Raw genomic sequence first — 22,198 nt, 5'->3', positions numbered from 1 at the left:
GCGTCAGCGCGCGTGCTCTGTCACCCTTTTCCGCGCGTGCTCCGTGGAGGATGCTGAATTGTAGGTGATGATGGCGGAAGGAAAAGCAGCGCTGAGTTCTATCTGAGTGTTTTATACAACAGTAGAACCCTCTTCAACATCGTTTCTCGCCTTCGAATCATCTCCAGAAACGATGGGGAACGAAGCCAGCCTCGAGGGAGAGGCCCAGGCGGGCCAGCCCGGCTCCGCTGTCCCGGCTACCGGGGCTTCGGCTTCCATTTCAGCACCACCGGGCTCTGGACAGCTCATCAAGCCCAGCAATGGAGCGCCAGCCGGAGGAACGGGCCCTGGAGCCGGGCCGGGGATTAACAGGTAGTCCACTATGTAGGACAGTTCTGTGCAGAACTGTGTCAGTGAGACAATACGATTTTATTCCGTTGAAACATCCTATTCTGGTGGATATGATGTAGCAGGGCGGATCTTAACGGGATCGTTGGAGTGTCTGTAGAGTGTCGGAGAGAAAATGCAGCTGGTGCGTTAATTATTTATTTTTAAATCGTTGTCACCAAATATTCACCAAACAAATTATTTTAAACAGATTAGTGGCTTTTATTGTGTATGGTGCAATATTTAATAAATGCATAGCGTGAACACCAGACAAGCTTTTATAGGCTAAAAGAATGATGGCAATCTGGTTAAACTAGGTTGACATTTTTTATCCTAAAAAGGCATTGTGATGTTTCTGTATTCTCTATTTGTGTTCATATCCGTCTGAAGTCACTGATAGAGAATTCCACACCTGCAAAAGGCAACGCGGAACGAGAGTGGGGCAGAAGATCGTAGAGACGGGGCGGGGGGGGGGGGGGGGGGGGGGGAGAGACGGGGGGGGGGCGGGTTGGCGTTTCGCCCCCTCCTGATTTTCTGATAACGATTGTCAGATATTACTTTATAAAAATGTTACCCCGCTGAATGTCTGGTGTGTCACTAAAGCTGCGGTGATTCAGTTTCACGTGATAAAGACATACACAAAATAGACTATAAAAGGCTTTTTGTCCGCGGTTGGGAAAATGTGTACGTTAAGGCTATTAAGATGCAAAAATGAGTTGATGGATCAATTGCCCATGTAAGTGCACGAGGTTCTGTAATCGTAAGTGATTGTGACTGCCACACCTTCTAAATGTCGCTGAAGCCCAGCGTTGTTGACATATGCCTACATGGTTTAGGCTATTTTCCCATCAGGACAGAATTATTAACATATTGCGGGTGTGCAACCTAACATAACAATGCGTGTCTGGTGAGTAGTAAGGATACTATAACGCTAAGGAGAACCCAGTCATATCATATGCCACCTGATCTGCTGCTAGTGTTTGCTGATGTCAATGTTATCATTTTACCCCTGAGGACAGACACCCTTGTCTCTCCTCCTGTCTCTCCTCCTGTCTCTCCTCCTGTCTCTCCTCCTCTCTCTCCTCCTGTCTCTCCTCCTGTCTCTCCTCCTCTCTCTCCTCCTCTCTCTCCTCCTGTCTCTCCTCCTCTCTCTCCTCCTCTCTCTCCTCCTGTCTCTCCTCCTGTCTCTCCTCCTCTCTCTCCTTCTCTCTCCTCTAAACGGGAATTTGAGAGGCACATATATATATATATAGCTTACCATCTCTAAATACACAATGTGTATAGATGACCTGTGTGTGATGTGTTTTGCTGGGTGGTGTCACATCACAAGGCAGGCTTCAGCTTGGCCGTACAGATGGTGTGACGGTTAGTGTGGTTCTCTCTGCATTTTACGGTGGCAAATCTGATGACTAGATCCGGATATTGAAATCTCAGCCCAGACGTTCCAATATATCACTCACCCGCCAACCCATTCTAATTGGTGTGTGACAGTGTGACATGTTGACTTCAGAATCTTTGTCTGTCTGCCTGCCTGTCTGCCTGCCTGCCTGTCTGTCTGTCTGTCTGTCTGTCTGTCTGTCTGTCTGTCTGTCTGTCTGCCTGTGTCTGTACCCTGCAGATGGCTTAAGCTCCCCCTGTTATCACAGTTTCACATTCCTGACTTGAGCCTTAACAACTTCAGAGCGTGTGACCCACATCCAGGGGTCCAGCCCTGAGAACATCCCCCCCTCAGTCCTGTAGAGTCACCATGGCTGCCAGGAATCCACCTCCTCATCAACCTCAAGGTGAAGGAACGGGCTGGTAAAGAGAGGCTGTAAACGTGCATCATCATTTCACAGGAAGTGGATGGTCATGAACCAGGAAGGAGGTAGACCGACTTCATTTAGAGTGAGGAAGAAGCGTAGTCTTGGATATTCATGTCAGACAGGCAGGATCTGGATTCCTCTAGTGAACTAAACTCCTTTAATGAATGTTTGGACTACAACTCCTGTGGATTTATTTCCCACTTTTCTGCTTCCAGTGGCAGAATTAGTGGGAATTATAGTCAAAGCCACCCTCGGCTTTGTCCTAGCAGCGAAGCGTCGTAGGAGAGGCAAACGAGCCGGTGCTCTGGTGCGACTCCGTCGGCGTGGGGCACGCACAGCGTTACCGGGGATATTTCTCTCCAACGTGCGTTCACTGAGCAACAAACTGGATGAACTTCAGCTACTGGTGTGGAAAAACAGAGACTTTCATTCATCTTCCGTTTTGTGCTTTACGGAGACATGGCTGAGTGAACTGATCCCAGACTCTGCGCTACAGCTAGCAGGTTTCAAACTGCTGAGAGCGGATCGTGAGCCTGTGCTCTCTGGCAAAACAAAAGGCGGTGGTATTTGTTTTGACATTAACAGTGGCTGGTGTGAAGATGTGACAGTGATTCTGCAGCACTGTTCTCCTGATCTGGAATCATTTTTTATTAACTGTAGATCTTTTTACTCGCCACGAGAGTTTGCATCATTCATTCTGGTTGGCGTCTACATGCCTCCGCAGGCTGGCGTCAACGAGGCTCAACGTGTGCTCGCCAGCCAGATACTGAGTGTGGAGCATGAAAATCCGGATTCCTTGGTTATTGTGCTAGGCGACTTTAACAAAGGCAATCTCACTCAAGAACTCCCAAAATATAGACAATTCATCAAATGCCCTACCAGAGAAGGAAACACCTTGGATCACTACTACTCTACAATCAGCAAAGCATACCATGCGGTCCCCCGAGCAGCACTGGGTCACTCTGACCATGCCATGGTCCACCTGATTCCTGCATACAGGCAGAAGCTAAAGCGCTGTAAGCCTGCTGTGAGGACATCAAAACAGTGGACCAGTGAAGCTATGGAGGATCTGCGGGCGTGCTTGGACTGCACTGACTGGGACATGTTCACGACTGCTACCAATAGTCTGGATGAGCTCACAGAGGCTGTGACATCATACATCAGCTTCTGTGAGGACTGCTGTATACCAACATGCACCAGGGTGAGCTACAACAACGACAAACCCTGGTTTACAGCTAAACTCAGAAGGTTGAGGTAAAAAAAAAGAAAAAAAGAAAGAGGCCGCGTTTAGGAGTGGGGACAAAGACAGTTTCAAGGAGTCGAAGAACAGGTTTAGCAAGGCGGTGAGAAAAACACCAATTCTCTGCAAACGACTCTGCTTCTGTCTGGAGAGGGCTCAGGCAGATTACCAACTACAAGCCCAGAGCCCCCCACTCCACTAACGACTCCCGCCTGGCCAACGACCTGAATGAGTTCTACTGCTGATTTGAAAGACAATTGGACAGTCCTGAACTACCCCTTCCCACCCAGGAGGCCTCCCACCTCCCCCCCTCTACAGTGACGACTCTCTCCATTCAGGAGGGTGAAGTTAACAGACCTTTCAAGAGGCAGAATCCCCGCAAAGCAGCTGGGCCGGACTCTGTCTCTCCAGCCACCCTCAAGCACTGCGCTGACCAGCTGTCTCCGGTGTTTACCTACATCTTTAACACCTCCCTTGAGACATGCCATTTGCTGTCTCAAGTCCTCCACCATCATGCCTGTGCCCAAAAAGCCAAGGCCAACAGGACATAATGACTACAGACCCGTCGCCCTGACCTCTGTGGTAATGAAGTCTTTCGAGCGCCTGGTGCTGGCACACCTTAAATCCATCACTGACCCTCTACTGGACCCCCTGCAGTTTGCCTACAGAGCCAACAGGTCTGTGGACGATGCAGTTAACATGGCCCTCCACTTCACCCTACAGCACCTAGACTCCCCAGCATCCTATGCCAGGATCCTGTTTGTGGACTTCAGCTCTGCCTTCAATACCATCATCCCCGCCCTGCTTCAGGACAAGCTCTCCCAGCTGAACGTGCCTGATTCCACCTGCAGGTGGATCACAGACTTCCTGTCTGACAGGAAGCAGTGCGTTAAGCTGGGAACACAAGTCTCTGACTCCCGGTCCATCAGCACCGGATCACCTCAGGGCTGCGTCCTTTCTCCTCTGCTCTTCTCCCTGTACACCAACAGTTGCACCTCCAGTCATCCGTCCGTCAAACTCCTGAAGTTTGCGGACGACACCACCCTTATTGGGCTCATCTCTGGTGGAGACGAGTCTGATTATAGGTGGGAAGCGGCCAACCTGGTGACCTGGTGCAGCCAGAACAACTTAGAGCTCAATGCTCTTAAGACAGTGGAGATGGTTGCGGACTTCAGGAGGAACACAGCCCCACTCACCCCCATCACCCTGTGTGACTCCCCAGTCAACACTGTGGAGTCCTTCCGCTTCCTGGGCACTATCCTCTCCCAGGACCTCAAGTGGGAACTGAACATCAGCTCCCTCATCAAGAAAGCACAACAGAGGATGTACTTCCTTCGGCAGCTGAAGAAGTTCAACCTGCCAAAGACAATGATGGTGCACTTCTACTTAGCCATCATTGAGTCCATCCTCACCTCCTCCATCACCGTCTGGTACGCTGCTGCCACTGCCAAGGACAAGAGCAGACTGCAGCGTATCATCCGCACGGCTGAGAAGGTGATTGGCTGCAATGTGCCTACCCTCGAGGACCTGCACACCTCGATGACCCTGAGGCGAGCGAGGAAGATTGTGTCCGACTTCTCCCACCCTGGACACTCCCTGTTTCAGTCACTCCCCTCCGGCAGAAGGCTTCCGGAGGGGAGTGTTTGCATGGCCTGGTTCTGAGTGGGAGCAGTCGTTCAGACAGGACTGTTGAACAGCGTAGCTTGTTAAGGCAGTACCACACTCCATTGGTTTCCTGTAGCTGCTCCAGGAACTGCTGTTGTTTCTGAGTGAGCTACAGTATCTTGCATCTCCTGTTGGATCTGTACACTTCTAGGTCTTGTTTACCTGCTGCACTTCTTGCACTATTTGTACGTTGCTTTGGATAACAAGTATAAATATAATGTAAATGGAACATGCTACAGGACAACCGAGTGTATTATCTTTGTTCACCAGACAAGGGGTGGATACGATTGCTCACTGTAGGCGAGCAATGTCTCCATCTTCACCTACGCCCACTCTCTCACTCCCACATAGCCACAACTCTATCACTCTGATTCTCACCATCATCATTGAAGCAATAGGTCTCTCTCTCTCTCCCCCTTTCTCTCTCTCTTTCTTTCTCCCCTTCTTTCTCTCTCTCTCTCTCTCTCTCTCTCTCTCTCTCTCTCTCTCTCTCTCTCTCTCTCTCTCTCTCTCTCTCTCTCTCTATGTCTCTCTCATTCTCTCGCTCTCTCGCTCTCTGCTCTCTCTATCCTCCCTCCCTGTCTCACACACACAGCCCCACTTCCTTCTATCTAACACACACCAATTCTGTCTCTCTCACACACCCCACATTCTATCTCTTTCTCACTCACAGTCTCAGCACATATTAGTTCTCCTTGGACAGATAGGGGGGTACAGGGTGATAGAGGGGGTCGGTGTGAATCTATGGGAGACTAATCTCTATAAGGTGGAGATTTTTCTTCAGTCGGTTGACTTGTCATCTGATCTATCAGACAGGAGGGAAGAGAAGAGAGGGAGGATAGAGAGACAGGAGGGAAGCTAGCAGAAAAGATAAGCTCTGAGCTCTGCTGCTGAGGTCTGGTTGAATTCAGCTGCTCTGACCACACTGAGAGGAAACGGAAAAAGCCTGTTCCATTTCTCTGTGAATGTTACATATTTCATAGTTAAAATCCCCTGATCAGGATGTGATTAGTCTTCTGTCTGCTCCCTGGGCTGCAGTTTGTCCAACTCTCTCTTCACACTTCTGATAGTTCTCTCTCGCTCTTTATCTCCACCTCATGCGTCTACTTCTCTCTCTCACTTTTCATCCCCTCCTCTCTCCTTCGACCATTCCTTGTGTTCCTCCTCTCCCTCTTTCACTTTCTTAGAATGACCGTGCAGCTCCTCTGTGTTTCAGCCGTCCTCTGAGGGTAGAAGCTGGGGCAGCAGCAACTCTGTGTGTGTATCCGTGTGTGTGTGCGCCTCTGTGTGTGTGTGTGTCTCTCTGTGTGTGTGTGTGTGTGTGCGTGTCTGTGTGTGTGTGTCTCTCTGTGGGTGTGTGTGTCTCTCTGTGTGTGTGTGTGCGCCTCTGTGTGTGTGTGTGTGTCTCTGTGTGTGTGTGTGTGCGCCTCTGTGTGTGTCTCTGTGTGTGTGTGTGTGTGTGCGCGTCTGTGTGTGCGTGTCTCTCTGTGGGTGTGCTGGGAATGCATCTGTGGGCTCCCTGGAGTGGGTCTGTAGAGCAGGAGGGTGTGGCTTCGCTAGCTGAGCTGGTAATGATGCTGTAGTTGTGTGTCTGGACTGTGAACACTGTGGTCTCCTGTCGTCTCCTCTTTCTTTCTCTGACAGAAACGTGTCTACATGTAGCAGATGGCAGAGCTAGCTTGGTACTAGCTAGTGTGCAGTATGCCAACGTATAACCTGGAACCGTAATAGCATGGTGAGCCTAAATCACGGTCGGACATTGATTTAAGATCTGGGAGACCATGCAGGGCTTGAATCCTGCCGTCACTCCTTGTTCTGTGAATCACTTCTTGTTTCTGCCAGAATCCTTCTAGTCATGTGATAGGAGTCCTCACAGCCACACAGCTCCCTGAGAGAAAGAACTGCCTGGAATAACAGAACTACACCTCAGAGGCCGTCCTCATCACACAGCACTCATCCATCCCTCCATCCATCCCTTATCCATCCCTCATCCACCCCTCCATCCATCCTTCATGTATCTCTCCATCCAGTACAGGGAAATTCAGCTATATTTTAAAATCCATTTTATCCAATTAAAGAGCTTCTCACCCCTCGAGTTACGTGGCCAAGCTAACAGCTAACAAGCTTACAAGCTAACAAGCAAACGGCACAGATGAAAACCTTAGCGGTGCTGTTCCCAAGGCGCCCTGAAGAGCTGGGCTCCTCTGTGCCTTAGCGGTGCTGTTCCCAAGGTAACTGAAGAGCTGGGCTCCTCTGTGCCTTAGCGGTGCTGTTCCCAAGGCGCCCTGAAGAGCTGGGCTCCTCTGTGCCTTAGCGGTGCTGTTCCCAAGGTAACTGAAGAGCTGGGCTCCTCTGTGACTGTCATGCCTGCCGGTCGGTGTGTTTCCATCCTGGTTTAGCGTTGGGCTCTGGACAACCACAGGAGGTTCCTCTCAAGGTCTTTGTTGTTCTCATTATTTGTTTTTTTGCATCACAAATATCTTGCTCAGATTCCCCTTTGATCTCTCTGTGAAACAGGGATTTCTGGCATGCCATGGATAGAGGCAAGTTAAAGGTCAATTGCAATGATAGTCAGATGCAAAGGTGTTTGTTTGGTTCTTTGTCATGTCGAAGTCAGGATGGCATGAAAGCAGCCTAACACTATCTTCCTCAGCGGATTTTCTTGGGATAAACAGATGATTCCCAGGGAGAGAAAGAGAGGTAGAGAGAGGGGTAGAAAGAGAGAGGGGGAGAGGGAGAGAGGTAGATAGAGGGGGAGAGGGTGAAAGGTAGAAGGACAAGATGACTAGCTGGCCTTGACAGAACTGTTTCAATTTGCTGTCTGTTCATTTTTACTCCCTAGTCCCCATCATCATTGAAGCAATAGGTCTCTCTCTCTCTCCCCCTTTCTCTCTCTCTTTCTTTCTCCCCTTCTTTCTCTCTCTCTCTCTCTCTCTCTCTCTCTCTCGCTCTCGCTCTCTCTCGCTCTTTCTCGCTCTTTCTCTCTCTGTCTCTCCCCCCCTCTCTCTCTCCCTCTCTACCCCACCCTTGAGGTAGGGCAGGTCTATCTCTTCATCTCTCCCTTGCTCTCACTCAGTCTTTGAAGCAGATGAAAGCTATAAAACAAGACTGTTGTTGAGTCAGAGTGATCCAGCCCTCCGTGCTACTTCCTTTTTCCTGGCTCATAATCCCAGGGATGGCTTCTACTTCCTGTTTCATGGCTCATAATCCCAGGGATAGCATGTCTGGCTCCCACCATCAGAAACAGCTAAAGCTAATATCACGTTATTAGTGCTGCATCCCACTCACACTGGGATGCAGCACTAATATGTGAGGGCCAGCCATCAAGTGAATACTGTACGAGTGTGTGTGTGTGTAGTGTGTGTGCAGCGCTCTAGACAACAACACAGTTCACTGCCTGTGCTGTGTGACTATCCTTGCCTTACTACCCAGTGGTGTGTGTGTGTTTGTGTGTGTAATTATACACATTAGGCGCATGTGTGTGCATGTGTGTGCATGTGTAAGCGAGTGCATCTCTGCATTCCCACGCCAAACAGTGGTGTCAACCAAGCTTGTGATTTAGTGTGAGGGAGAATGAGAAAGAGAGAATGAGAGAGAATAAGAAAGAGAGGGGGAGACTTGAGAGATAGTGACAAAGAGAGCGAGAGAGAATGGGAGAGGTCACTTGTTTAGCTGCACTTGTCTCCATCTCCAGAGCTCAAGAGACATGGGTCTCTCCTGTTGCCAGGGGGGACAGTGGACTGGGAGAGGAGGAGGAGGAGGAGGAGGAAGAGGAGGAGAGGAGGGGAGAAGAGGAATGAGGTTCTAGCGTAACAGTCGTAGCAGGCCTGACTGTAACCTCTTTGATGACATCATGGTTGTTATGGTTATCATGGCTTTATGATTGTATAACTAACCATTCATCATGGTATTATGGTTTGTACTAGGGGAGGTCGGTGTGTTTATGTAGTTGAGGGTTTGTCACCAGGTTCTGCTAATCTATCTGTGCACAGTGAAGCCCATCTGCACCTACTCTGAAGGCATCACCTCAGTGGAATGCTAAAATTGGACCGCAATAGGATCAATACAGTATTTCACCAAAACAGCTTTTTTTTTGCCTGCAAGTACCCGTCTCTCCCCTCTATCTTTCACATCTATCTTGAACTTATTTCCCATCTCCCTCATTTTTATACATTTGTTTCCAGGTTGGTTCTAAGCCTCTCAATACATTTACAATCATTTGTGACTCGTGTTTGTGTGTTCGGCAGCGTCTCCGGCAGACCTCCCCAGACAGACCCCGGGGGGCCCAAGGCGGGGGTCCAGAGTGGGCTGGGGACGGGAGACCGCCTGGCCTCTCACGAGAGCCCCCAGCCCCCCTCCGGCCAGCACGCGGCTCGCAGGAGCCTGCAGGTGGACGTGGGCAGCAGACGGACGGGCCCCTCCCCCTCCCCGTCGCCTGACCGGGGCAGCGCCCCCACCTCGCCGTACTCCCTGCCCCAGATCGCACCCATGCCCACCAGCAGCAAGCTGTGCCCAGTGTGTAAGACCACCGACCTCATGGGCACCACCGACGACCAGCCAAACTGCAACACCTGCACGCAGTGTCGCAGCATGGTGTGCAGCCAGTGTGGCTTCAACCCCAACCCACACCTCACAGAGGTAGGTGCTGCTGTTGGGTTCTGCTGTTGGGGTGTTTGTGGTTGTGATTGTCTGTGGTTGTGGTTGACTGTGGTCAGAGTTAGAGAGTGGTTTTGGTCGTGGATTGGAATAAGACATAGTGGTAAGGGTGGTTGGGTTTGTGCTTACAGACAGTATAAGGCCATTGCAAACGTGTTGATGTGTGTGTGTGTGTGTGTGTGTGTGAGAGAGTGTGTGAGTGTGTGTGTGTGTGTGTGTGAGAGTGTGTGTGTGTGTGTGTGTGTGTGTGTGTGTGAGAGTGTGTGTGTGTGTGTGTGTGTATGTACGGAGCTCCAGACCAGGCTCTCTCTACCTGGAGAGCCCCTGGGGCTTGCTGGACGCTGTCTGGGACTAAAATTGTGTGTATTACAGAGAGAGAGTGAGACAGAGAGGGAGAGAGGGAGAGAGTGGGGGAGAGAGAGAGGGAGAGAGGGAGAGAGTGGGGGAGAGAGAGAGGGAGAGAGAGAGGGAGAGAGGGAGAGAGTGGGGGAGAGAGAGAGACAGAGAGGGAGAGAGGGAGAGAGTGGGGGAGAGAGAGAGACAGAGAGGGAGAGAGTGGGGGAGAGAGAGAGACAGAGAGGGAGAGAGTGAGAGAATGTGCATGTCCAAACACAGTCAGTGCGGCACTAAAGGTTGTGAAAGTACCTTCCAGACTAGCAGCAAAGGGGAGGATGGATGGAGGAGGGGAGGGGAGGGGGGGAGGAGGGGAGGGGGCAAGGGGAGGAGGGGAGGGGGGGAGAAGTTGTAAAAGAGATATTGAAGGGAAGTGAAAGGGCCAAAGCACTGCAGAGTGCTGGAGAAAAAGACACAAGGAGGAGGGAGAAAGAGAGACTGGAGAAAAAGATGAACAGGATGTGTGTGTGACTGTGTGTGTTTGTGTGAGTGAGTGTGTGTGGTGAGACAGAGACAGGTCTTTCAGTCAGAAGGCTAAAAACAGCTTTAAGTGACGATGGCAGGCTGGTTGTAGGTGGGTGAGTCAGGTGTTCCAATAATAACACACTCTGCTGCCATCTACAACCCATGGTTCCCTAGGAGAGAGAGAGAGAGAGAGGGAGAGAGCAAAGACAGAGAGAGGGAGGGCGGAAAAGAGAAGGAAGGAAAGAAAGAGCTGAAATGCAAGACAGAAAGAGAGAGACTGTAGAGAGGGACAGACATATGGATAGACAGATGGAGGAATAGAGAACAAGAAGATGATGTACAACGAAAGAGAGAAGGAGGGAGGGAGGAGGAGATGGAGAGACAGAGAGAAGGAGGGAGGGAGGATGGCAGGGAGGAGGAGATGGAGAGACAGAGAGAAGGAGGGAGGGAGGATGGCAGGGAGGAGGAGATGGAGAGACAGAGAAAGGGATGATGAAAGATAGGATGGAGGAGAGACACGAGAGATATGGATGGAGGAGGGGAAAGAAGTGGATGAAAAGATGGATGGATGGATGGCAGGATGGATGGATGGGTGGATGGATGGGTGGATGGATGGCAGGATGGGTGGATGGATGGATGGATGGATGGGTGGGTGGGTGGGTGGATGGGTGGATGGATGGCAGGATGGGTGGGTGGGTGGGTGGATGGATGGGTGGATGGATGGAGAGATAAAAGTGACACACTCCAGAAGTTTCCACCCAACACACAGAAGGAGGATACTCTTTCTGATTGGCTCTCTATTTATAGATCCCCCCACTTTCTCTCTCACATTCTCTCTTTCACTCTCTCTCCCTGCGATCTCCTGGAGAAAGAGAGACAGCAGAGAGACCGAGTGGCTGTGGCTTGCCTCTTCTGCGATGGGCTCTGTAGTGTGTGCTATCTCTCCCTGGGCATCAGAAACACTCATGATATTAAAGCCCATTTCAATTGAACTGAATCCAATTGCGCCAAAGAATAGCCTGGAGACAAGAGACAAAACAAAGCAGAAAAACGAGAAACAGTCAGAGAGAGAGGGAGACACACCGAGAGAGAGAGAGACAGAGAGAGACAGTAAAAATGAGATTTGCGTGTGAGTCGATATAAAGTTAAATGACAGGGTGAAGCCATAGAGACATGTCTGAATTTAGAGTTTCACATGAGGGAATCCTACCAAAGGACGGCTATAATTAAATTAGAGCAAAAGTTAATAATTGATTAAACTGTCAAAATCAAGCGTGCTATCATGTGCTGATGGACTTAACATGAAAACTGAATTAGAAGCCAACTAAAATGTACCACCAAGAAGAAGAAGCACTTGACAACTGAGATGAAATAATGTTATAAGCTATACTAAGCACACCCCGAGTATTTGACGGCATTACCATAGTATTTGATCCAGTTCTGATGCAAATACTTTGTAACATTGTGATTACAGTCCAATATCATTTGTATTTGTTACCTGACTGATTGTGTTCCAGATAACAGTTGTACTATTCCAGTGGCCAGCCATGCTAGACATGCTAGACATGCTAGACATGCTAGACAGGCTAGACATGCTAGACATGCTAGACATGCTAGACATGCTAGACATGCTATACATGCTAGACATGCTAGACATGCTAGACATGCTAGACAGGCTAGACATGCTAGACATGCTAGACATGCTAGACATGCTATACATGCTAGACATGCTAGACATGCTAGACATGCTAGACAGGCTTGAAGGCTGCCTGGCGAAAGTCTTCGCTGTATTGTCATGGTGATGGCCCCCCACCGTCCACGAGGCCCAGTTTGAAATAAACACAACGACCACCACACTCAGACCGTGATACACAACTACAACCATACTACAATGATTCATGCGTTCTACCAGTGTTCCATGCTCGATGAAAACTGACAAAGCAAGGAGAAAATTAGATGGTAAAATCCTGCACCTTGAGCTCCATTTAGAGCAGAAGCTCAACTAGTTGGGAAGTATGAGCCTCTTCCTTCTCCTCTAACTGGGACAAGTCTCCAACTGAGAAACAACTTCGAATTTTGCATTTCTCAGAAAAGCAAGCTGCAGCGATCTTCTCCAGATCTGTCACCTTCCTCCAGTTGGCAGTGGGGACCTCTCAGAGCATCATAACCTCTCAGAACAGCATCATAACCTCTCACAACAGCATCATAACCTCTCAGAACAGCATCATAACCTCTCACAACAGCATCATAACCTCTCAGAACAGCATCATAACCTCTCAGAACAGCATCATAACCTCTCAGAACAGCATCATAACCTCTCAGAACAGCATCATAACCTTTCAGAGCATCATAACCTCTCAGAACAGCATCATAACCTCTCACAACAGCATCATAACCTCTCAGAACAGGATCATAACATTTACATTACATTTACATTTATTCATTTATCAGACGCTTTTATCCAAAGCGACTTCCAAGAGAGAGCTTTACAAAGTGCATAGGTCACTGATCATAACAACAAGATAGCCAAAAAACATCGCGAGTAGCCAAAACATGAAGCACACATTGTGAACAACCAAAGTAAGTGCCAAAGGGAAGAACCATAAGAGCATGTGGTTAAACAAGTTACAATTAAACAACATGAACCGCTATAAGTGCAAGTGTACCTGTGGAAAAAAAGCAAGCAACAGTAATAAAAACAATATATCACAGCGAGAACAAAAATTTAAAACAGTTACCACTAACCACAAGAGCAACAAGTCTCTAAGCAAGAGTCATTGTGATCCTTGAGGAAACTAACATCGGGTCAAGCGAACCATTCCTAAGTACCGTTGTACTTTTATAGGGCACAAGAATGTAAATATACTAGATAGTGACAGTCAGGCAGTAATGACGTTACAACAGTCTCAGAGAAAGAGATTCACTGCTCCCAACACATGACAACTCTCAGACTAGAGAGTTCATAGTTGGAGCTCTCCTTGTAGTCATGACAAGGGACGTTTAGCCAGTACTTTCTCCTGACCCTGAACATCTATTAACCTAACACATACAAACAATATACTCTTATTAATAGCAAGCTTACATGAGAACGTACTAACTAGTATCCAATGACTAGCTCTATTGATTAGTGAATAATGTAAGCACACAGGAAATCCCAATTTCTTCCACACTACTGTGCAGCAGGCTGGGGCTGGTGAGAGGGTTAGGGTCAGGTGGTGAGAGGGTCAGGGTTTGATTTGGGGTTGGGTTTATATTTAGAAACACACTATCTGTGTATGTGTTTCTGTGTGTGTTCCTGTGGGTGTGTGTGTGTTTCTGTGTGTGTCAGCGTGTGTGTGTGTGTCTGTGTGTGTGTCTGTGTCTGTGTGTGTTCCTGCGTGTGTGTGTGTTTCTGTGTGTGTGTTCCTGTGGGTCTGTGTGTGTCAGCGTGTGTCAGTGTGTGTTGGCGGTCTGTGTCTGTGTGTGTCAGTGTGTGTGTGTTGGGGGTCTGTGTCTGTGTGTGTCAGTGTGTGTGTGTGTGTGTGTGTTGGGGGTCTGTGTGTGTGTGTGTTTGGGGTGGGCACCTGCAGTGTTATTCCCTAAGGGCCCGTCTGTGTCTGTCAACTCGACAGCACGCTGCATTCCAGTAATCAGTTCTCAGGTGGAGGATTCTGTGTAAGGCGTTCTGAGGCATCTTAATACCAGCATTCAGTAGCAAGCAGAAGCCTGCATGCTAAGAGAATGTGTGTTTGGGACAGACTGAGAGTGTGTGTTTGGGACAGACTGAGAGTGTGTGTTTGGGACAGACTGAGAGTGTGTGTTTGGGACAGACTGAGAGTGTGTGTTTGGGAAAGACTGAGAGTGTGTGTTTGGGACAGACTGAGTGTGTGTGTGTGTGTGTGTGTGTGTGTGTGTAAGACGATCTGAACGTGTGTGTACTACAGAGGCTCGGGAGGGCTGTTTGATGTGTCTTGGCCCAGTTCTGTGTGCAGCTCCTTGATAAAGCGCTGCGCTGCAAATCTCAGTTTTCCCTTCAGCAGCTTCCTGGAGTGGCAGGGCGATACTGCTGTGGTCCACAGGGCAACTATCTGGGCGTACGTGTGTGTGTGTCCGTGTGTGTGTGTCCGTGTGTGTGTCCCCGTGTGTGTGTCCCCGTGTGTGTGTCCCCGTGTGTGTGTGTCCGTGTGTGTGTGTCCGTGTGTGTGTGTCCGTGTGTGTCCATGTTTGTGGTTATATGTGTGGAGTGTGTGTGTTTTATGTGTGTGTCAATATTTTTGGGATAATTGTGCATGAATGTGTGTGTGTGTCAGTGTTTGTGGATGTGAGTGTGTTTGTTTGGTGGGATACATTATTTGCTGTCTATATACATAGATGATGATAGTAGTTCAGATCTGGATAACAGTTAAATCTGTAAGGAATATATTTTGGTGCACTGGTCCTTTAGTACTAGTCATTTTATAATGTAATTATTATTATCTGTCTCAGTCAAGGAAACTCACGTACCAAACATACATACCAAACACATGTACCAAACACAGGGGCTTTTGATTAACCAAGGCATCTGTTCTCTGTCCTTGGCATTGGGCATTTGCTATTGTGTGTCTGTTTTGTCCTTCTAATAATTTCTCACTATCTCTGTCTCTCTGTTTCTCTCTGTGTCTCTCTCTGTCTCTTTCTCTCTCTCTATTTTTCTGTGTCTCTCTTGTTATGAGGCAATCATGAGGATCTTTATGAAATCTGATCTGGCTTGGGGAAAACCCCAGCACACAGGAGAACATCTCTCTCTTGATCTCTCTCTCTCTCTCTGCCTCGCTCATTCACACACACACACACACACACACATATTTCAATTGTAGCCTAGACCCTAACCCTCCATCTTGTTGGTCCTCTCTTCTCTCCTTCCCTCCTTCTCTTCTTCTCTCCTTCCCTCCTTCTCTTCATCTCTCCATCTTTCTTCTCTCCTTTTCTCTTTCTCTTCTTCAGTCCTTCTCTTTCCTCTCACCCCCCATCCCTGTTTCATCTCTATCAGTCTATGCACAAAACAAATGTAACTACTGTCGCCAGCGAACAGTGTTTGTACATGTGTGTGTGTGGACATGCACGTGTGTTTGTGTGAGCGTGCACGTGTGTGTGTGTGAGCGTGCACGTGTGTTTGTGTGAGCGTGCACGTGTGTTTGTGTGAGCGTGCACGTGTGTGTGTGTGAGCGTGCACGTGTGTGTAGCTGACGTCATGCTGATGGTCCAGACCTGCTTCAGGAATGTAGGTTTGCTTTCATCGACGTGAACTGACATCTGGAAAAGGAATGGTCCACTTTGGTGTCCAGAAGCAGGTCTGCGTGTTGTCAAATGTAAAACCTTGATCAGCAAGCAGAGACATAGTAGGATAGATGTGTTGTGGAGTCAGCTGTGAAATCGCCTCAGAGCTGAAACAACACCTTGAAGAATAATGATTCCTATTAATGAATAATGATCAACAATTACTACCGTAGACTAGCGGGTGTGTGGGGGCGTGTACAGAAAACAGGAAAACAAGCCACATTCATTAGCCTGGGTCTCCTTTAACAAATGAGAAAGTTAATTAAGTATGGACACATCTGAAGCAGTCAACCCCTTTAGACCATAAACGAGGGGCATATCATGTCCTCAGTGAAGGAGCTGGCCCACATCATGTTGAGTCTGTGTTTTTGTTTGTAATTTTTTATATTTGCAATTTGTGTGTGTGTGGTGTTTTTGACGTTACGAAATTGGTTTGAATGTGTGTATGTGTGTAACTGTGTATGTAAGGTATGTTTGCATGCAAGTCTGAAAAGAACATCCTGGTTGCCTTCTCATCGGGATCACAGGCTTCCACGTATTCACCCATGCATTGATTCCCCTCACCACACACACACTAACACATGAACACACACCCACACACTGTCTAATGACATTAGGTGTCGTGTGTGGAGAGACAAGGTGTAACAGCCGCTGTCAGAGCACTGGACTGATACACCCTCTATCTGCCTCTCCCTGTCCAAAGAGAGAGAGGGGGGGGGGTGTGACAGAGAGGGAGAGGGGGGGAGTGTGAGAGAGGGAGAGAGAGAGAGGGAGAGGGGGGGGAGTGTGAGAGAGGGAGAGAGAGAAAGGGAGAGAGAGGGAATGTGAGAGAGAGAGAGAGGGGGGGAGAGGGAGAGAGAGAGAGGGGGGGAGTGTGAGAGAGGGAGAGAGAGACAGGGAGAGAGAGGGAATGTGAGAGAGAGAGAGAGAGAGAGGGGGGGGGTGGGGGGAGAGAGAGAGAGGGAGAGGGGGGGGAGTGTGAGAGAGGGAGAGGGGGGGGGGAGAGGGAATGTGAGAGAGAGAGAGAGAGAGAGAGGGAGAGGGGGGGGAGTGTGAGAGAGGGAGAGAGAGAGAGGGAGAGGGGGGGGAGTGTGAGAGAGGGAGAGAGAGAGAGGGAGAGAGTGTGAGAGAGGGAGAGAGAGAAAGGGAGAGAGAGGGAATGTGAGAGAGAGAGAGAGGGGGGGGGAGAGGGAGAGAGAGGGGGGGGGGGTGAGAGAGAGAGAGAGAGAGAGAGAGAGAGAGAGAGAGAGAGAGAGAGAGAGAGAGAGAGAGAGAGACAGAGACAGAGAGAGACAGAGACAGAGGGGGGCGAGAGAGATAGAGAGGGGGGCGAGAGAGGGAGAGAGGGGGCGTGAGAGAGGGAGAGAGTGAGAGGGAGAGAGAGAGATAGAGAGAGAAAGGGAGAGAGAGATAGAGAGAGAAAGGGAGAGAGAGAGGTGGAGGGGGAGTGTGAGAGAGAGGGAGAGAGAAGTTGGAGGTGACGGTGTTGATGGGGCAGTCAGGGAAGGTGGAGGTGACAGTGTTCATGGGGCAGTCAGGGAAGTTGGAGGTGACAGTGTTCATGGGGCAGTCAGGGAAGTTGGAGGTGACAGTGTTCATGGGGCAGTCAGGGAAGATGGAGGTGACAGTGTTCATGGGGCAGTCAGGGAAGATGGAGGTGACAGTGTTCATGGGGCAGTCAGGGAAGATGGAGGTGACAGTGTTCATGGGCAGTCAGGGAAGGTGGAGGTGACAGTGTTCATGGGGCAGTCAGGGAGGATGGGAGGTGACAGTGTTCATGGGGCAGTCAGGGAAGGTGGAGGTGACAGTGTTCATGGGGCAGTCAGGGAAGGTGGAGGTGACAGTGTTCATGGGGCAGTCAGGGAAGGTGGAGGTGACAGTGTTCATGGGGCAGTCAGGGAAGGTGGAGGTGACAGTGTTCATGGGGCAGTCAGGGAAGGTGGAGGTGACAGTGTTTATGGGGCAGTCAGGGAGGATGGAAGTGACAGTGTTTAAGGGCAGTCAGGGAGGATGGAGGTGACAGTGTTTATGGGGCAGTCAGGGAAGATGGAGGTGACAGTGTTCATGGGGCAGTCAGGGAGGATGGAGGTGACAGTGTTCATGGGGCAGTCAGGGAAGGTGGAGGTGACAGTGTTCATGGGGCAGTCAGGGAAGGTGGAGGTGACAGTGTTCATGGGGCAGTCAGGGAAGGTGGAGGTGACAGTGTTTATGGGGCAGTCAGGGAGGATGGAGGTGACAGTGTTCATGGGGCAGTCAGGGAAGATGGAGGTGACAGTGTTCATGGGGCAGTCAGGGAGGATGGAGGTGACAGTGTTCATGGGGCAGTCAGGGAAGGTGGAGGTGACAGTGTTCATGGGGCAGTCAGGGAAGGTGGAGGTGACAGTGTTCATGGGGCAGTCAGGGAAGGTGGAGGTGACAGTGTTCATGGGGCAGTCAGGGAAGGTGGAGGTGACAGTGTTCATGGGGCAGTCAGGGAAGGTGGAGGTGACAGTGTTCATGGGGCAGTCAGGGAAGGTGGAGGTGACAGTGTTTATGGGGCAGTCAGGGAGGATGGAAGTGACAGTGTTTAAGGGCAGTCAGGGAGGATGGAGGTGACAGTGTTTATGGGGCAGTCAGGGAAGATGGAGGTGACAGTGTTCATGGGGCAGTCAGGGAGGATGGAGGTGACAGTGTTCATGGGGCAGTCAGGGAAGGTGGAGGTGACAGTGTTCATGGGGCAGTCAGGGAAGGTGGAGGTGACAGTGTTCATGGGGCAGTCAGGAAGGTGGAGGTGACAGTGTTTATGGGGCAGTCAGGGAGGATGGAAGTGACAGTGTTTAAGGGCAGTCAGGGAGGATGGAGGTGACAGTGTTTATGGGGCAGTCAGGGAAGATGGAGGTGACAGTGTTCATGGGGCAGTCAGGGAGGATGGAGGTGACAGTGTTTATGGGCAGTCAGGGAGGATGGAGGTGACAGTGTTCATGGGGCAGTCAGGGAGGATGGAGGTGACAGTGTTCATGGGGCAGTCAGGGAGGATGGAGGTGACAGTGTTCATGGGGCAGTCAGGGAGGATGGAGGTGACAGTGTTCATGGGGCAGTCAGGGAAGGTGGAGGTGACAGTGTTCATGGGGCAGTCAGGGAGGATGGAGGTGACAGTGTTTAAGGGCAGTCAGGGAGGATGGAGGGGTCTTTGGGAGGCACCGGCGGGAGATAAAACGAGGAGTGAAGAGTAAGACATGAGGCGTGATAATGTTCAAGGGAATGAAACATACAGGGATAGACAAGGATGGAAAAGGAGAGGGTGATAGAGGGTTTTAATCAGAGGTATCCATCTTGTTTTATTGATGCCCGAAGCTCAGTTCATCCTGAGCTGCAAATATAATCATTTATCAGACTCCCTGTTTACCAACAAGGTGTGCACATACAAACTCTCTCATACACACATACCCATTCACAAACACCAACACGCATTCACACACATGAACCCCTCCCCCACATTTCTCTAGTAAGTTGCTCTAATATGTGGTTTACCCTCCAGTTTTATTCCGAGGCGGAATAAAGGCGGAGGTGGAAGAAATTGGGATTTCCTGTGTGCTTAAAATTATTCACTAATCAATAGAACTAGTCATTGGATACTAGTTAGTACGTTCTCATGTAAGCTTGCTATTAATAAGAGTATATTGTGTCTATATGTGTCAGGGTTAATAGATGGCGACCACAAAGGGACACAAAGCCTCAATCTTCTGATGTGTTCCAGGCCTCAATTTGTTTTTTGTGTCTCAGCAACCAGAAACACGCACTCCCTCTCTTCATGTTGTGGCGGACCTTCAAGCCTCTGCTGATAACACTGAGAGGGATGGTTGCTTATCTGTGGCTGTGTGAAAGATTCCACATGCATTGTTCCCTTGGTTGGCTCGCATGGCGCACGGATGTGCCCATACGAGCACATCCGTGTTCGTATGGGCACGGATGTGCTCCAGTTTTATTCCGAGGCAGGGAGTTTTGTGGAAGAAATTGGGATTTCCTGTGTGCTTACATGGCCGTCCTGGACCAGCTCTGACACCTCCTCTGGTTGTTGTGTCTTTCCCAGGTGCAGGAGTGGCTGTGTCTGAACTGCCAGATGCAGCGAGCCCTGGGGATGGACATGACCACGCCACGCTCCAAGAGCCAGCAGCAGATCCACTCTCCCTCCCACCAAGCCAAACCAGAGTCCCAGACGCAGGTCCCTTCCCCCCAGCCACAGCCCGAAACCCAGCCCCCGGCTCTGACACAGGCCCAGCCACCACCGGGCCCCGGCAGACAGACAGGAACCTCAGGTCCTGGGCAGGGCCAGGGAGCGGCTCAAGGCCAAGGGCAGCAGAGGGGTCCAGGGGGTCCAGGGGGCCTGGGGCCCGGCCTTGCCCGGCTTCCCCCAGGAGCGGTCCCCCTCCCGGGCATGGCCAAGGCCCCGTCCCAGCCTGACCTGTCCCGGGGCCCCGTCCAGCCGGCCCAGCAGCAGCGGCAGGACCAGACCCGCAGCGCTGGCAGCTCCCCCTCCCGCCAGCCCCCTCCCCCGGAGCAGCCCTTCGGGAAGCTGTTTGGCTTTGGGGCCTCCCTCCTCAATCAGGCCAGCACGCTCATCTCAGACAGCCCCCTGCAGGCCCAGCAAGCCCAGCCCCAGGCTCCCCAGCCCCAGGCCCCCAAACCTGCTCCCAAACCTGGGGGAGCTCCTCCAGGGCAGGGCCGAGGTGCGGGGAGACCCCCAGGGTCCTCGGGGCCCCAGGGAGGGCACCCTCAGGTGGGGCCTCCCCAGGCAGGGCCTCCCCAGACGGGGCCTCCCAGACGGGGCCTTCCCAGGGCCAGCATACCTGCCAGGACCCGTCAGGACCCAAGTCCAGCTGCCCGCTGTGTAAGACTGGCCTCAATGTGGGAGTCTCGTCTGAGCCGCCCAATTACAACACTTGCACACAGTGCCACGCTCAGGTGTGCAACCTGTGTGGATTCAACCCTACTCCCCATCTCGTGGAGGTAAGGACTGGATCAACTGTTTACAGTGTATGTGACTGTGATCATGGTTGTATGAGACTGTGTGTGTGTTCATGGTTGTATGAGACTGTGTGTGTGGAAGTTGGTACACTTTGTGTACTCTCTACATATGTAGTGTGTGTTATTGTCTGTGTGGGTGGGTTTTATTGGGTACACTATGTCTGTCTGTGGATGGATGCTACACAAATGGAAGTAATGAAGTACAAATACTTTGTTACTGTACTAGTATAAAAAGACAACTTTTTACTTTCACTTTTTACTTTCACTCCTTACTTTCACTCCTTACAATTTTTTCTGTGTGTCTGCATGTGTACTTGCATGTGCGAGAGAGGGACACAAATATCTGTACTTTCTACTTATAAAATGTTCAAGCCATGCTCGTTACTTTAGTCTAAATCTGTATTTGGTCTCATGATCGATATTATTTATGGTCATTCTGCGCTTTTTAAGATTTCCTGGTTATCACGCACAACAAATGTGAGCTATCTACAAAGCTACCATGGAGCAAGGCAGACTTGATGAGTGTATCTGCTCTGCTTTCATCTACTCAGTTTGGCCTTATTTGTTCTCCTCCTCTTTCACTGTGTGAAAAAAAGCACAGTTTCAAAAGATTTAAAAAATCTTTGTAAAAAATAAATTTGAAAATAAGTTTTGGAAGGTAATTTTTTTAATTGTATTTTCTTCTTTAAGAAAATTAAGAACAACTTTTGAAAGGTTGCAAAAAGAAAAAGAAAAAAAAGATTATACTAAAAGTTTTGAAAGCTTGAAAAAAAAATATATAAAAAAAAGTTGTAAAACATTTTTTAAAAGGTTTTGAAAGGCTGCAAAAAAAATCTAAAGTTTTGAAAAAATATTTTTTATAAAAAAAGTTTAGAAGGTTGAATTTTTGGGGGATGAAAAACATAACATAGGTTTGCATCATTGATGAGTACTTGAGGAGGACTCTACTAAACTCTACTGTATTCTATTGTACTCTGCTCTCTGAGTAAAGTAACTTCTGATTGATCTGTGACTGTACCTAAGGCCATTCTGCCTGGTATCTTCCACCTATAGTGATCTGAGGGTTGGCTAGACAGACTCCGCCCCTTTCAACCGTAGTCAAACTTCGCCTCTTCTGTCTAATTAGGGATAAAGAAAAGCCTTAAAGAAAAGCGAGGATCGTTATGTTTTCAGCCGCAATCAAAAGGAGTTTAATTATGCAAATTGGGCCCAATTGAATGATGGGAGTAATAACCAGTTCGCAATAAAGAGTTTTTTTCCCTGGCGGTCGACAGCCTCCTCTTATTCTGAGGCATTCGGCTGTCACCGT

At 49.6% G+C, this 22,198-nt stretch overlaps 1 protein-coding gene across 1 annotated transcript in view; it reads left to right on the top strand.

Moving 5' to 3' along the window:
- Window positions 1-172: 172 nt before the first annotated feature.
- The window catches only part of bsnb (bassoon (presynaptic cytomatrix protein) b), a 56,943-nt gene continuing 34,917 nt past the window's right edge, over window positions 173-22,198 (top strand). The window contains exons 1-4 of the mRNA XM_067237999.1: window positions 173-351; window positions 9,336-9,714; window positions 19,955-20,610; window positions 20,661-20,871. Of these exons, the coding sequence (XP_067094100.1) occupies window positions 173-351; window positions 9,336-9,714; window positions 19,955-20,610; window positions 20,661-20,871 (1,425 nt within the window). The remainder of the gene's footprint in view (window positions 352-9,335; window positions 9,715-19,954; window positions 20,611-20,660; window positions 20,872-22,198) is intronic.

Source organism: Osmerus mordax, chromosome 1 (genome assembly GCF_038355195.1).
Source record: "Osmerus mordax isolate fOsmMor3 chromosome 1, fOsmMor3.pri, whole genome shotgun sequence".
Taxonomy (NCBI): domain Eukaryota; kingdom Metazoa; phylum Chordata; class Actinopteri; order Osmeriformes; family Osmeridae; genus Osmerus; species Osmerus mordax.
The sequence above is the reverse complement of the archived record's forward strand: the minus strand, read 5'-3'. Positions and strand labels throughout refer to the sequence as shown.